At 39.1% G+C, this 17,806-nt stretch overlaps 1 protein-coding gene across 3 annotated transcripts in view; it reads right to left on the bottom strand.

Moving 5' to 3' along the window:
* Window positions 1-17,806, bottom strand: part of trappc9 (trafficking protein particle complex subunit 9) — a 233,699-nt gene that overhangs the window by 188,088 nt on the left and 27,805 nt on the right. For all 3 annotated transcript variants that reach the window (XM_026155948.1, XM_026155951.1, XM_026155950.1), the window contains 2 exons: window positions 2,384-2,510; window positions 966-1,111 (listed from right to left, as the gene is read on the bottom strand). In XM_026155948.1, the coding sequence (XP_026011733.1) occupies window positions 966-1,111; window positions 2,384-2,510 (273 nt within the window). The remainder of the gene's footprint in view (window positions 1-965; window positions 1,112-2,383; window positions 2,511-17,806) is intronic.

Here is a 17,806-nt window from a genome sequence, read left to right as displayed (position 1 = left end):
AACTTTGTCCAACAGCTCTCTTTTCTCATGCCATAAGGAGCTGTAAAATTAATCTTTCTAATTGTTTTGAAAATGCTTTGAACAATAAGTAATCCTCTAATACGCCTACTGTCTCCCCTAAATTAGCTTTTGTTTGCTAATTTCGACAGCAGCACTTGAAGCTCCGCAGTGTGAAATTCCTGTTTTCCCCCTTTGGTAACATTTTTGTAAATGAAACTTCAAACAATCCAAACAACAGGAAGCTTCATGTGGCAAAGTTAGGAGGCAGGTGATCAAATCTTACAGTGCAGGTGGCATTCAGGACTGAAACGAGCCATTTGTGACTAGACTGACCAGGTGTCCCACTTTATATGGGGACTATAGGACAAGATGTCTGTTCCTCGGGCACCTTTTTAATAGCTCTGATTTCTAAACATCAACACTACAGACATTTTCAGTTTCTGCAACGTCTGATATTTATCCAATGGCTGCAAAGAAAGCAAGGAGGGCTGACTTCTAACTCCATTAAACTTCATAACTCCTGTTGTTCATGGATCCCCGGATGTTAAACTTTATTACAACATCTGAAAGAGCAGACTCACTGATCATTTTATTCCAGATGAAAGAATTAAGGCCATTTTTAACTCTCAGTGATGCCACAGTTTTGATTTTGGGAACAGAAGAAGATTTTGGATCAGGAACTGACTAAGACTTAAAAGCTAGATTATTTGTCTGATAATTCCATTCAAATGTTCCAAAAGGCACCACAAACAGCGACAGCAGCTTATGTCAGCATAACTGCCAATCAAAACAGCCGTGCCCCTCACTTTGAGGGTTACCAGTCCCCACCATTTCACAGCTTTTGTACCAGACTGGAAACATCTATGGGAGTCTATGTGGATTGACTCGCTTTTGAAACCAGGTTTGGACACTTCAACTATGACCCAACACGGTGGCATCTTCACTAAAATCCTAATTGGACTTACCTATTTTCTTACAACGCTCCTCTCCTCTGTTGTGCATGATGATTGGTGAGTAGATGAAAGGGCTAGCATTGGATATATTCTGTCCCAGCAGGCCTTTCACTTTATGGGGCCGCAGACTGACGGGCAGATTAAGGAGCTTCACAGATCTATCGACGAAGAAACAGTGGCATGGGTTACCGTATTTTTCCACAAGTATTCAAGGTTTAAAGTTCCTTAATGATCATTTGACATGGCAGCAATATAACAATAATAATAATAATAATAATAGATTGCATTTATATAATGCTTTCAACACCCTCAACGCGTCGCCCAATATCTAGGCAACCTTTTAAATAAAGTTATTTACAACTGCTTATGTCATATATGGTATTTCAAAGTGTTTGTGATGAACATTCATATTTATTAGAGCACACTGTTAGAGAGAATTATGGTACTATTCGTTGTTAAAAGTTACAAGTTCAGCAAAACAAAAAAAGTACAGGAACTTGAAGAAAGTGTGTACTCCACTCCTTACATTATACACAAACAATTGCAGGAATCAGAAATATCTGAATCTTAAGTTATTTATAAAAACAATAAAAAAATAAGGAAAGGGACTGTGCAGTGGTGGTGCAGAAACTAAAACCAATGAAATTAGCTTCAATCTGATACCTACAGGAGCTCACCGTCTGCTTTGAATTAGTGGAGAAAAAATTGAAGTGACAACAGTTAAGTATTTAGACATTCGCCAAAGTTTCCTTCACTTCAATGACTGTCAGTTACACCATATGAAGTATGCTTGTTAACGAATCAGTCAGTGCTTGAATAACTTTTTTTAAAGAAAGCTTAGGGCCTATGATGTGGATAAAAGCATTATGTTACTAATTTATAGGACAATTCAAAATTTGATTAAATGACCGGAAAGACAATTGGTCTGCGCCATTCGTCTCCCCTTGAAGCGCATATTTGAAGAGTATGTGGTAAATCATCAATTATCAGTTAAACTTTTCAATGACAAAATTATGAGTGTGTGTGTGAATTTAATGTTATGCTATTTTATGTGCGATATCCCACTCATTTGTCCAAGACAAATTTCTGTCAGGGGAGACAAAGGCTAAACTAATCTAATTTTATTGCAAGCAGTGTGGCAATAATTAACATTAATTTAAAACATTGTAACTCATCTCTCAAGCGTCTGACCATCAAACCATAAAGTGAAGGGATCACTTGATCAAAGTATAACAAAAAGTCAGTTTAACTTCAGGGACAGCAGTCTCTCCAGACAGAAAGCATAAACCAATGTGGATCCATTTCACTTATTTTGTTGTGACAAAATGTGCACTGGAGAGGCAACATCTTACTTTTTTTTTTCTTTTTTTCTTTTTTAAAGAAAGAAATCGAGCCACGCTGGAGTAACATTAACTAGACTGCCACCTTACCGAACAATAGGGAGCTTTGTGAAGGGCACTGGAGGTAGCTTCAAGCCATCAGGAAGGGTGATAATCTCCATTCCACCAGGACACTTGGAGGTGTAGTTCTCCAGACTCTGGGTGACTTCTTTCTTCTCTATAAATGTAAGAGCGCGTCACAGTGAAAAAAAATCCATGCCCCTAAAGCAAACTAAACATAACTCTGTCAAGGACAAGAAAGTAACAATTACAAACATGATGTGAGCACCAGTGTAGAGGACTCATCTTTGTGTCCAACATAAATTAAATGGCATCATTACTGACTTCTGAGTTATTCCCTCTCAGCACTAACAACCCCAGTCTTAAAGAAAAATTATAGTTTATAAATTGTACCATCAACACCTGCTCACCCAGCCACAGGATGTACTTCTTACAAGTGTGTCCACTAAGGGAAGACTTGGAAATATTTTATACACATCTGTGTGCCTTTAGGAGGATTAGGAGTATGTAAGGGGAGGTTCTTTGACAGGCTTTTTGTAATGGCAGATGGTCATGTTCGTAGACTCCGCTAGCCAGCAAGCAAGACAGACACCTTCTTGAAGTACCCAGGTAGTGTAGTTTGCAATGACAGCAGGATTGTTGTAAGTGGTGTGCATCATTCTGGTTAACCAAACCAAATGAAAACAAAAAGAGCCACTTAATGAAAAGACCAGTTATGATCAGAGTGAAAAAAGGAAGAAGAAAAAGGGAGAGTGGAGCAGACAATAATTATATATAATAATACATTAATGAATAATGTTACTGCATCTAGCAACAAATTGTCTTTTGCTTATATCAATAATTAACATTAGTGAACTTAACAACCAGAAGAGACTAGTATCAGCTCTGAGTGTTTATCCTTTTACTAGCAACTAACTTGGTGTTAAATATGTCATTAAATAGAATTTAACCTAAGTATCACAACAATGCTGATTGCAATAAATTTGTTAACATCACATTTCAAACAGACTATATTACAGACTTTATTAAAGGTGTATAAATTAAAAAATTAAAGATAACTTATAGATAGAAAAACATTTTATACAAGCTGTAGACTGAATAGAAATGCTAACAGGGCTTTGGAGTTGACGTCACGCCGCAATGTATTGTGGGAGCGCGACGCTATTTTCCAGGTCCACAAATCAAAACAGGTTCCTGAGTTGGAACGACGACTACAAGAAAGATGCTTAAAAGCAGCTCAAAAGAGAATGGACTGTACAGGGTGGGCCATTTATATGGATACACCGTAAGAAAATGGGAATGGTTGGTGATATTAAAGTCCTGTTTGTGGCACATTAGTATATGTGAGGGGGCAAACTCCTCAAGATGGGTGGTGACCATGGTGGCCACTTAGAAGTCGGCCATCTTGGATACAACTTTTGTTTTTTGTTTTTTCCATAGGAAGAGGGCCATGTGACACATCAAACTTATTGGTAATGTCACAAGAAAAACAATGGTGTGCTTGGTTTCAACGTAACTTTATTCTTTCATGAGTTATTTACAGGTTTCTCTTTGTTCACAGCCATTGACATGTCGAAGAGGTTAACACGTGAGGAGCGGATCAAAATTGTGTTGATATCTGGTGAACGCAGTAACCGGGCCATTGCAGCAGATTTCAACGCAAGACAACTTACGAAAAATTGGAACAGGACCCTCAGTTCACGCAGAAGATTTTGTTCAGTGATGAGGCAAACTTTTATGTGAATGGTGAAGTTAGCAAACAAAACCACCGCTATTGGTCTGACACTAACCCACATTGGATGGATCCCTCCAAGACTGTTGGAACAACAAAAGTGATGGTTTGGTGTGGTATATGGGGTACAATGATAGTGGGTCCATTCTTCATCAATGGAAACCTCAAGGCCACTGGATATTTGAAATTGCTACATGATGATGTGTTTCCCTCTTTATACACTGAAGCTGGCACGTTCCCTGAGTTTTTCCAGCAAGATGGTGCACCACCACATTATGGGTGCCAGGTCCGAGCATTCTTAGATGAACAGTTTCCTGGAAAGTGGATTGGTCGTCGTGGGCCAGTTGAATGGCCCCCAAGGTCTCCCGATCTGACCCACTTAGACTTTTATCTTTGGGGTCATCTGAAGGCAATTTTCTATGGTGTGAAGATTAGAGATGGACCGATCCGATATTACGTATCAGTATCGGTCAGATACTGACGTAAATTACTGGATCAGATATCGGAGAGAAATAAAAAATGTAATCCGATCCATTAAATATCAAAAAAGCACCTCACAAAACTTGCGACATGGTGTAACTCAGCCCATAACCATAGTACGTCGGAGCAGTGTGCTCACGTGATAGAGCAGCTGTGTGTATTTGCAGCCTCGCTACCAAACCGGCATTTCATCTCCGAGGAAGTGATCCCAGAGAGAAATAAAGCAAGTGTGTAAGTTCATCTCTGAATGTTTGTAAAGCATTCCCGCTTTAAGCTTAACAACCGATATATGGAGCGAGTGCCTCTTCTCTCTCCCTTCCTCTCCTGCTGCTACTTCAATCATGAAACTGCTTAATGATCAGCTTTTCTGTCGCGAGTCCGTCTCTCTTCTTTGTTTTTGGCCCACTTTGCACCAGAAAGAAGAAACCAGCGGCTGAACAACAGCAGCACGTTTTACCTTGATAATCACTTTAAGCATATTTGCACTGCAGAAGACCTAATGTGGATTGCACAACACTGGTCACTATATTCTTCATTTCCAGTTAATACTTGTACAGCTGCTGTTATTGTGTATATATTTATTTATATTTCTTCATACATTCTTATATAGTTCTATATTGTGTATTGTGTATTTTGTTGTACAGTCATTTTATTTTCAACTTTAATTTATATATTTTATCTTATTCTTTCCCAGTTAAATTTACCCTTCATTCTAGTTTGTGTTGTAGAGTTATTTCCTTTTTAACCTTAATTTATATTTTATTCCTTCCTAGTAAAATTTACCCTTTTTAATTTTTCATATTTATTTCCTATCTTATTCATAGCCTTTTCCTTTTTTGTTTTCTTTAGGTCACGAGCAGTTGTCCAAGCATTTCACTGCATATCGTACTGTGTATGACTGTGTACGTGACAAATAAAATTTGAATTTGAATTTGATTTTTAGAATTTATTTAATATTACTTTCTACTAGGGGTGCAACGATACTTGTATCGATATTGAATCGTTCGATACAGTGCTTTCCGTTCGGTACGCATTTGTATCGAACAATACAAAATTTTTAATTTATTTTATCAACTTTCCTTCTGACGATGCTGTCTGTGTTGGGCGCTCAGTGGATCTGTGCTCGACAGTGCAGCCTAGGCGGAGTAGTCGAACGCAGATTCACTGAGCGCAGGGCAAGCTAGCGAGACACAAGTTAAGCTCTCCTTGCAACATGGCAAATTGAACCTCCCCCACCCTCATTCAGATCTGGCCTTTGGAACTATTTTGGTCTTCATGTGAAGCATGACTCTGAAGGTAAGCGCATCATGTACTAAAATAAAACAGTATGTTGGATGTGCCATGCAATGCTCAATTACATTGGTGGGAACTAGTGTGTTAGCGCAGTTAGCTCGTTAATGTGTTGGCCGTCCAGCCCCACGCATGGGGCGATCTGCGGTAGCTCATTAACGGAGATTTGCCGTGTTGTGGCGTTAACGTCATTTCAATGATATTAATGCTGACAGCACTAGTGGGAACACAACGAATATGACTGCACATTTACTCCGACATCATCCTAGTGCAAAGACAAGTGGAAGCAGACAAAAACAAGCACAGATGCTACAAACTTTACCCGAGTCATTTAGACAGCTGTTAGCACATGGTTCTCCTTATGGGGACCTGATATGTTTAATATGCTCCTGAGAATATAGCCCAGAAGAAGCGTATAGTATAGCTTTTATTTTGGAAAGAGCCATTTCTCTGTAATAAACTCTCTTTTTCAAAGATGAGTGATTCCTCAATCAGATATATATTTTTTTTTATTACTTTGTTGTTTCAGCAACATTAAATTTAAAAACTTTACTTTTGAATAAAAATATATATTTATAATTTTAATAAATGACAAATTAAAAAGGCATGAACATTTTCTTTTGTATCGAAAAAATATCAAACCGAACCACGAATTTTGTGTATCGTTGCACCCCTACTTTCTACACCAGGATCCCTTTCTACATAGCTGACGGCTGGTAACTGTTCAGGGGCGGATCTAGCAAAGTATAGCCAGGGGGGCCGATAGGGCATTAACAGGGAAAAGGGGGCAGAAAGACATACTTTTCTTTCTTATTCTCATTTAAAATGTCTAGCTTTCATTAAATAATTATCTGAATCTTACACCCAAAGTTTTAATCTGATGTAAAGTGTATAGAAGTCCATTACTGTATATAGTAACTATTAAGTCCAATATACCCTAGCAAGCTATAGTACTTTTTCGTTTGGGAAGATACCATCTGTGCAGTCTGCAATTCTGTTGAAGAAAGATGTTGAATCTATTTTTTTTTTTTTGAAAAATAATTTATTTCTGTGCATTTTTCCCCCCACACTGCATCAAATTAAAGTTGATTACGTCAATTAAGAATCATGAGGTGGGGGGGGGGGGGGGGGGGTTCCCTGTTTTGTTTTTTTTGCTGAGAGTTTGCAACCCTATTAGTTAGGTTGCTTACTATTTCTGCTAAGTACTCTTTAAAATACCAGAATAGGAAGGCTGGAGTAGGTTTAAGTTTATTAGATTGATCAGTATTGCTGAACTATGAAATATTTTGGGTGCAGTGTATTTTTTGCATACAGGTATAACAGAATAGCTTTAGTGTTGTTGTTTATTTAAACTTGAGTATGAACTTATACAAAATGCAGCAAGATATTTTAAAAAAAGTTTTATTGATTAAAAAAAAAAACACTATTGGATTCATATCGGATATACAAATTTATGATATCGGTATCGGACATAAAAAACTGGTATCTTGCCATCTCTAGTGAAGATACGAGATGTGCAGCACCTGAAACTACGGATACTGGACGCCTGTGCTGGCATTTCTCCTGCGGTGTTGCTATCAGTGTGGGAGAAGAGGGTTGCATTGACAATCCAACACAATGGGCAGCACATTGAACACATTTTATAAGTGGTCAGAAACTTGTAAATAACTCATGAAAGAATAAAGTTATGTTGAAACCAAGCACACCATTGTTTTTCTTGTGACATTACCAATAAGTTTGATGTGTCACATGGCCCTCTTCCTATTGAAAAAACAAAAGTTGTATCCAAGATGGCCGACTTCTAAATGGCCACCATGGTCACCACCCATCTAGAGGAGTTTGCCCCCTCACATATACTGATGTGCCACAAACAGGACTTTAATATCACCAACTATTCCCATTTTCTTACGGTGTATCCATATAAATGGCCCACCCTGTACAGTCCATTCTCTTTTGAGCTGCTTTTAAGCATGGCCCACCCTGTATAGCATGGGTGTCAAACTCTGGCCCACGGGCCAAATTTGGCCCGCAGCCTACTTACATTTGGCCCGCGAAGCCACACCAAATTACTATCAGAGCTGGCCTACTGGTATTATACAGCTAATATATATATATTGTTTAGTATTAATCTTTGTTTGTTCCATATTCAGTTTTTCAGCAAAACGTGTTTGAGTCCATAACAAAAGATTCATTCTTATATCTGGAGGAATAAATATATTTCAATAAATATTAACGTTAGCCCGCGACTTTGTTCCAGTTTTGAATTTTGGCCCACTGTGTATTTGAGTTTGACACCCCTGCTGTATAGAGACCAATTGCGTCCAGAGGCGAAGCGGCGGTACTTGCAGAAATAGCGTGCATTGGAAATGTGGACCTGTATGAAATATGGCCATGGAGTAGAAACCCTGAAGACCAACCGCTATTGACGTAGCCTGAGATATTTTCGTACCTTGTCTGTGGAGTCAGCGCGTACAAGTCGTCATTCCAACAAAGGTAAGTCAGCTCGAGTACTGCGAGTGAAATGCGTTTGATTTTCCCCCAAACATTCAAATTAGTGCAAACATAAATTCAGTCATGAGGGGGAAATTACAGTGAGAACGTGTGGAGGCTCTGTTAGGTGTATAACATAGTGAGTTCAGTGCATTCATGTGACATTGTCCTGAAGGATTTAGTTATTCTTTATGGTTAAAGAAATTGCAATAATTTATTCATATTTATTGTAAGTAATTCTAATTATACATCTTGCTTCCATGTTTTTATCCGGTGTCACTAAAAATAAATTTTATTTTAGTTTTATACATTGAGTAATGACCTGCAGAATCTCCTTATCATATAAAGTGATTCATAATTGTCACTTTATGCTTTCTCCATCTTGAAAGTGATGACATCCTTGCATTACATACTTTAGGTTCATTTTCTGAAGACTGAATGAACCAGCATTGCAGCCATAGGTCACTGTGAGCATCACAGGAAAGGTTGAAGCCGCCCACTGCACCTGTATGGCCGGAGTCGTGGAGACCTGCAGCCATGTTGCTGCTCTTCTGTTTAATGTAGAAGCAACAGTGCGGATCTGAGGCACAAGGACTGTTACAGATGAACCTGCATACTGGGTTTTGCTGTGTAATATGACCAAGATACAGCCAGAGGTTGGCCATAAGATAGACCTCTCCTCTTCAGCTGCCCAAATAAAGGCTCTTGATCAAAACATAAACAGACCCTCCGTATTGAAAGGTAAAAGGAGCCGTCCTCAAAAAAGAAAAATCCCACCTGTTACTATGGAGGAGTTGTCACTGCTATTGGATACTTTGCTGGAACACAGTAAAGCTGTGGGTTGTGGGAATGACCCATAATGTTTTATCTAGGGGTCTAGATTTATGCCTGAAGTGGACTGCCATGTAAATAATTTGCATTTACTGAATATGTACTGACAGAGTATCACTGTTCAAAAGTTGAATAAAGAAACAAACTAATTTTTGGCGCATCAGGCCAAAATCCTTTCCACGCCCACCATCTATTAACAGCACAGGGGGCGGGGCTTAGGCTCAGCTCAAAGGCCTAAATAGAGCCTCAGCGACGCTATACTTTCTACACAAGTGAACAATACCGCTGAAAGTCTAAAATACCAGTGAAAGTCAACCTTTATTAAATATGTCTCACATTTATGCTAGAGCTAATGATCGCGATGGTCCAAACTTCAACAAAGCCCTCCAAACGTCCTCGGTTCAAATGCCAAACAAGGTATTCACAGAGCTTAAAAAACTGAGAGCTCGAAAAGAAAAAGAACTAAAAATTAGCGAGCGAATGAATATATCCGACATATTAATTCAAAATAATCAGCACAACGCTAATCTAAGAACCCTTGAAGCATACGCGGTTCTTCATGAGCAAAGAGAGCAAATTAGAAGGAAAAATAACCTTAAAGAAGTTAAAAAAGAAATCACGTTAAAGGAGCAACAGGAGAAAAAAAAACGTTAGTGGAACACCTTGAACACGAACAAAGAAAGGAGGCTGAAGAAAAGCCAGGTGCAAGTCACTCCACAACAACTGGGAGGACGCAATCAGGCTAAAGAAAGAGATAATGCAGGACGAACAAAGGGAAAGTCGGGAATGGGGTGAGGCTGGCAAGAAGGCTGACGTGATATTATTGGCAAAGCATATGGAAGAGGCGCAAAAAAGGCGTGACAAATGCATTGCACTTTGCCAATATAATAACGAGACAGTCAAAGAAAAACGTGCTTTGGCTAAACTTGAAAGAAATTGAAACACAGTATTTGTTAAAGCAACGACGTCAGGCCACCGAGAACGAATGCCGTCGTCGCGATATGGAGCTGGAACTTCTCAAAGCCGCTCGTATAAAGATCCCAGTTTTAGACAGAACAGAGGCAAAAAAAAAAAGTGTGGTTTTAGAAAACGAAGGTTCAGATGACTTTCGACCAAAGCCAAAAGAACCACTCCTGCAAACTTGTACTGGTCGGGTTCGTGTGTTCCTTTGTCAGCAACGCAGCAGCTCAGAACAAACAACACCTAAAACGTAACGAGTTCGGCTGCCAACAATTAACAAAACAAACAGGCTTGTTTCTGTAGCTAAAGACTCACCAGCTACTGCTAAAAAACTCATTCCCAACCCCCCCTCCCCTGTCTAAAATCTCAAAATTCACTGATAAAAAAAATCCAAAACACACCAGATAAGGAAAAGTGAATGGTTCAGTCTAACACATGTGCCAGTGAGCCATTAAACTTCAGTAAACCTATGCAGTTATGAAACTTAACTTTCACCTCAGCCAAACCAATTTTCTCAGTTGTAAATAAAACAGAGAAGTAAAAATAACCCGACAGACAAAACCTGAGTGAATCAAGTCCAGCGTTTAACCACTGAGAGCTAAAACTCAGGTGATGTTTCAAAGCTGTGTGCCGGTGATTGGACATCAGTCGCTGATAAAGCTGGTTCGCCTATAAAGGGCTCTGTTGGGAAACAAGCTCCAGCAGCCCTGCACTTGGGAAAAATACTATATTTACTTATCTTGTGCAGAAAAATGTGAAGACATTGCGTCATATTGAGCACCAGCTGCGACTGTGACTATCACCAGGTAACGTGGGCATGTTTCCTGAATTAGCAGCAGGTGTTAAACAGCTGACGGGTGAGGAGGATGCATGCAGGTAAACTGAGGGCCTGTCGAGCTGATCGCTGGTGTCCTGAGAAATATATCAGCTCATTCTTTATGTTACCATAGCACAGAGACACAAGACCAGGCGGAAAGAGACGATCGTTCGGTGAAAATGAGAATCTGCGAATGCAACATGTGGAACACAGAGAGTGGAATAAAAAACAAACAAACAAACAACTGAAAAAAAAAAGAGAAAAAAAACTGTTAAGATGGAACACTGGGGCTGTGAGCTCTGCATGCTGACTGTTAGCAGCGCTAGAGACATCTCTGAAAAGAATCTGAGTACTTTTGCAAACATGTTCTATGTTGACAACCTGACCAGACGTGTGAAGATTAGGCACTACAATCGCAGCTAAAACACTATTAAAAGTGTAGTTGGTGACAGAAAAACAGGGTATTTTAAAACTTTATACCACCACCATTGCTGCCTGTGATTTGAAATGCATTCTGGGATACCTGGCTGCCCCAAGTCCGTACAAGCAATAGATTATCTAGGATCAACCTGTATTGACTTACTTTGCACGGCAACCAATCAAATGTTAGAGAAGCTGCAGTGGCAGCGTAACCTGCGCCCCCTTAGTTTGATGGTGACGCTGACAGATAAAATGATTTCAAAGCGAGACATGAAGGGGGCAATAGTGCCAAAATAAATTAAATAAATACATCATTAAATATTTAATTAAATGTGTCACTAATTAATTAATTAAGAGTCGTAAATATTTATTCAATTAACTATTTCCAATTTTAATTAATTATTCAATTCAGTTGAGTTTTATTTATATAGCGCCAAATCACAACAAAAGTCGCCTCAAGGCGCTTCATAGATACAGAGAAAAACCCATCAATCATATGACCCCCTATGAGCAAGCACTTTGGCGACAGTGGGAAGGAAAAACTCCCTTTTAACAGGAAGAAACCTCCGGCAGAACCAGGGTCAGGGAGGGGCGGGGCCATCTGCTGCGACCGGTTGGGGTGAGAGAAGGAAGACAGGATAAAGACATGCTGTGGAAGAGAGACAGAGGTTAATAACAGATATGATTCAGTGCAGAGAGGTCTGTTAACACATAGTGAGTGAGAAAGGTGACTGGAAAGGAAAAACTCAATGCATCATGGGAATCCCCCGGCAGCCTATGTCTATTGCAGCATAACTAAGGGAGGATTCAGGGTCACCTGGTCCAGCCCTAACTAGATGCTTTAGCAAAAAGGAAAGTTTTAAGGCTAATCTTGAAAGTAGAGATAGTGTCTGTCTCCTGAATCCAAACTGGATTCCACAGAAGAGGGGCCTGAAAACTGAAGGCTCTCCCTCCCATTCTACTTTTAAATACTCTAGGAACAACAAGTAGGCCTGCAGAGCGAGAGCGAAGTGCTCTAATAGATAATATTTAATGGTGTATTTAATTAATTCATTATGTCAGTCCTGGCATTCCATAAAAAATTTCCCCGATTCAAATATAATCGCCGGATTTCAAAAATTGCGGTTTTAATTTTCGTAAACGACACTCAATGACTCATCAACTGACGCTACTTATCAGCCAATCAGTGGCATGGAGTCTGACTACTACTATGACCCAATGGAGAACCCAGAAAAGCATGGATTAGGCAAGTGAGGCCTGCAGTTCTGGAGATGTTGTTCAGGCTTCTTTTGTGACCTCCTGGATGACTCATTCATGTGCTCTTGGAGTAATTCTGGTAGATCAGCCACTTTTGGGAAAGTTCACCACTGTTCGAAATGTTCTCAATTTGCAGATAATCACTGTGGTTCACTGGCTTTCCAGAATAGCAGCTGTCAATGACTTTGATAGCTTACAGTCATTAATAATTGAAATCTTCATTTAAAATTTGCATTTTATCTTTCTGTATATTAAAATTTGTTGATGATTTGAAATGTTTGAGAAATATGCAAAAATAAATAAATAAGCAATCAGGAATCAGCACTGACGACACATCCCCAGATATAAGAGCTACCAATTTCATAGGCACCAATGCACCCCTATTTCATTGAAGATGCAGGCTGTTGAGTCATCATTAATACGGATGGTCCCTTAACTCTTTAGTCCAGATGACATGGCATTCACATTTTCAAAAAAAGGAATTTCAGATTTCAGTTCGTCTGATCACAGAACAGTTTTCCACATTGGCTCAAAGTAGATAGCTGGATCATTTTCACATATGACTTCTTTGCATGACAGAGCTTTAACCTGCACTTTTGAATATCACATCAAACTGTCTTCTCAGACACTTTCTGATTTAGTGTTCCTGAACCCATGCAGTGATTTCCATGACAGTAATACCCGTTTTGAATGCGCTGCCACCTAGGGGCTAAAAGATCACACATATTCAATATGGCCTTGTTTCTTGGAGAGACTTCACCATATTTTCAGAATTTTCTGGTGATGTTGTGTACAGTAGATAATGGGATAATCAAAGTTTTAGCAATTTTATTTTGAGAAACATTATTTTGAGACTGTTCAACAATTTGTAAACTGGTGAACCTCTACCCATCTCTATCTATAATGAAAAACTCTGGGATGGTCTCCTTATATCCAATTATGTTCTTAATCCAAAACCAACCCGTTTAGTTGCAAAATGTTCCTCCCGCTGTTTCCTTTTACTGCCACCTACTTTTCCAGCTTTTTTTTTTTATTATTTAAAATGGGAGCCTCCTGAGTGACGTGTTCCAGGCATGTCTCACTGGCAGGATTATATCTCAGCAAGCCTGTTGTTGCCTTGGTAGAAGCTAGACAAGCTAGAAGAGGTGGCCGGGGAGAGGGAGGTCTGGGCTTCTCTGCTTAGACTCCTGCCCCCGTGACCCAACCCTGGATGGATGGATGAAAAATCCATCTGAACAGTCAGATTGGCATTGACAGAAATCTCACTTATCATACAGTGAGCAACAGACTCACTGTTAAATCAGTCATTTGTCTTGTTTATGTTTTGAGAAACAATGCTAACAATAAGTTGATGCCAGACTGAATAATAGTGTTAGCCAATTAAAAAAGATGACGCAATAAAAACAGATCCGTTTAATTAAAGCCACCCAGGTGTTTTCTGTATTTGCTGTAAGACACATTCTTTTTTTTTCTGTTTTTATTTATTTATAGGCACTACAAGGAAGCAGTGAGACTAGAGCTTCAAGTAACTTTAATGATAGCGCAGACAAAAGAATTATATTCAGAGAGAGACTTATTAAATTATATAGTGAAATGAAAACTGTTGGGAAGCAACAGACACATGTGTCAACAGTTTTAGGAATAATTTAGATTTTTGTGTCTGTATTGCTAACAAAATGCCAGTAGTTACAAAAATAGCATAAGTTACCGTATTTCCCGGACTACAAAGCGCACCTAAATATTAGCCGCACAAGCTAAAATCAGGGGAAAATCCTGTTTTGTACATACATTAGCCGCACCTGACCAAAAGCCGCAGGTGTTTCAATGTTGACTTATCATATGTAAGAGAATATGCACAAAGGGAATTGTCAGGAAAGAGATGGCTGTTTGGAGACATCACTTTTATTAATATTTTGAAAAACAAGTTATGGGTACATATTTGCACATGTAGTACATAACAATAACCTACAGCACACCAGAACAATAGATTCGGCCTACCTTTTAGGCTCAGGTGCAGTGACACAGCTTTAACAAGAAGAAAAGTCAGTCATTCACCACCATCTTTCTCTTCTTCCTACGCACTAAAACCACCAAAGTCCTCTTCTCCAGTGTCGGATACAAACAGGCTCATGATGGCTTCGTCATCCACTCTTCTTCTCTCCTTCGTTGTCACTTTCAAAACCAAAGAAATCCTCATTGTCAGTGTCAGAGTCGAACACCCTCAGAAGGGCCGTGGCGGTGTCCTCCTCTCCATCATGCAGCAGTCCAGCCCTTCAAAATCCGTTGGTGATCGTGGATGTTTTCACACTTTTCCACGCTGTCAGAATCCACCGGTGGAGTTGGGCATAACTTGCTTTTTGGGCATAACTTGCAAGTTTATCGCCGCTCATCATCCACGACTCCCGCTGAACGCGTAGCGCTACTTTGAAGTTTGTTTTTCGCGCTACTTCGTACGGCACTACGTTGCCTGGCGGACGGACATGTGACTAACATACCACTCTTGAACCCCGATCCTTCCGCCAGGCAACGTAGTGCCGTACAACAGCGGAACACACAAAACAAATCGTCTTACGATATGACAAAAATCATGGACAATCCATAGAAAAGCCGCACCTGACTAAAAGCCGCAGGGTTCAAAGCTCGTGCAAAAAGTAGCGGCTTATAGCCCGACATTTACGGTAAACAAGAATCTTAAAAAATAACACTACAATTTTTTTTAAGTGACAATTTCTCTAGAATAACTCACTATACAACTTTATAAGTACATACTATATAAGGTAAGCCATATTAAACTTACTTCTGCTTTAGTTTACAAAACTGTGTATGCATAGTAAACCATTTTTGCTGACAAAGAAACACTTCCTCTCTGCTTATTTACAAGATACCAACAAAGTTAAAAAAGAAACGCTGATAGCACAGATCTAAGCCAGCACCCATAGACTCAATGGCTATCCAGAAAAACAAGTGGTGCCCAACAAAATGTATATACGTCTACTTCAATATGACTAAGTAAAAATAACAATAAAGAGAATTCTGAATGGCATACATTAGCAACACAGATAATTATCAAGATACTGGTCAAGCCAATGGCTTGAGGTAACCACACACAAATGTAAATGGCATAAATGTGTTGCTTACGTTTAAGCAGGTGTATCATTATTAGGATAGGGATTTCTGTTGGTGTGTGAGACTGTAGCCTCAGGTCTATATTCTTATCCGGTAATTATGAGGCAATGCGTTTCAGGTTATTTTACAGAGTAACATGAAAATTAAGTATTAACAAATTACTTTTTCCTGGGAGTAATTAAGTACCGTACTGCAGATTGATTGCAATGTGTTGGTGATATGCCTGCATTTCTAAATTAGACAGCAATTATTTGCAAACCTTCATGAATCAGCCTTCCAACAGGAAATCTCCGTCTTAAAAATGGTCGTCACAACTTCTTGCAGTTGATCACTGACAGCAAAAAAAAAAAAAAAAAAAGTACTAAATGAAATCCACGGGAAACACCTAGTTTGCATGCTGTAACCTAGAAGTATGCTTTTGTTTGACCCAACATCCTGAAAATGCTGCATGTCCCCAGTTTGAATCACGGTAACGTTCTCATTCTAGTTCACTATCACTTCCTGTAACAGCACTTTGCTGTTACACATCCATAATAAGCCATGCTACATGCATAAGTCCACTATTTAAAGATTAACTACACTACAACTATTAAAGCAAATTGTGATAGTTGACAAATAATCTCAGTCCTATTCTCCAAACCCAAGGTGATATATGGAGCAAATACAGCACACCAAAGAACAAATCAAACGGTACTAAACAAATACACATTTTTGTCACTATGCAGCAGTATGAATAAAATGAAATAAATCACTGTTGCTGCTCCTTTCAGACAACTCCTGTTTGTAAACTCAAGAAGACAGGACAGTTGGTGTGGTGCATCAGTGGCCTCACTTCAGTTATTTTTGTAGTTTAGTGTATTTGTAATTCACAGAAAGTTCCATTTGTCAAAGATCCTTGCATGCACTGAACAACTTTAGAAACATAACTATTATTGACTTACTAAACTTGATAATGATATACAAGTAGTAAAGTTTATGCCTAAATATAAACAGTTACTGCTGTACCCATGCACCCATTTCAGTGTTCTGGGTGTTAATTATGCATGTGAATACAGCTGGCTAATTCAATTTAAATTCTCAAAACAAACTTCAGGATGACTGTAACAGAACACGTGTTCAGAGAATCTGATGCAGGCAATCACATCTGAATGTCAATCTGCCCTTTGAATTAATGATGCAAGTCTGCAAACTCAAGAAAAGAATATCAATGCACCAGTTCAGGAACTGATACGAAGCATTTTTGCCAAGGCAATTTCACTGGTCACTGAAATTTAACAAGGAAAACATTGCATCATTGTTCATCGTGATTCACCCACTCTCTTGAAATAGTAATACGACTTACCCAAAAACTCTCTTTCAGATTTTCCAAAGTCCTGGATGCCACACAGTTAGGAAGCCATACAAACACCAGTGCCACCAAGCACCAGTAATGCCTAACATTCAATGCAATTATCACATTGTTGTTCATCAGACTGCCAGTTGGGTAAAATGAAATAACATGTCAAATTAGGCACATAATGGAAGTACAAGTGCGTGCCCATATTTAAACTTCTTAATCAATCAAAAGAAATAACAAGCAAGTGACCTCAGTGACAACAATAGTGTCCTTTGCGCTACACGTTTGCACTTAAAAACAACACACCGATTTAAAGGCATGATTCAATAGAGGGCTCTTTACTGCAAATTACGAAGAGACAACTAAGTAGTGAGGGAATTTCTTACTACAAACTCTCCGTCCCAAGAAACAGCAGCCATAATCTAAAGGTTCTCAGATCTTTTTAACGTTATGAACCTAGAGCTGTGCGATATGACCAAAAATCACATATCCCGATATAAAACATCCATCGTCCCGATAACGATATAAATCACAAAAATTTAACATTTTCTGTAAATTCTGTGAATCTCGGCTAGCAGAAGTGTGTCCAGCTGGGCGTCGTGTACCTGGAGTCGAGTGTTTTAACCGATGCCTGAAACTACACATTTTTAGACATAGGTTGCAACGGCCGTCGTTTTCTTTGTGAGTATTTATTACACAGCGTGCTGCGGGGAA

The sequence above is a fragment of the Astatotilapia calliptera genome, chromosome 22 (assembly GCF_900246225.1).
Source record: "Astatotilapia calliptera chromosome 22, fAstCal1.2, whole genome shotgun sequence".
Lineage (NCBI taxonomy): Eukaryota > Metazoa > Chordata > Actinopteri > Cichliformes > Cichlidae > Astatotilapia > Astatotilapia calliptera.
This window is presented reverse-complemented; position numbering and strand designations above follow the sequence as displayed.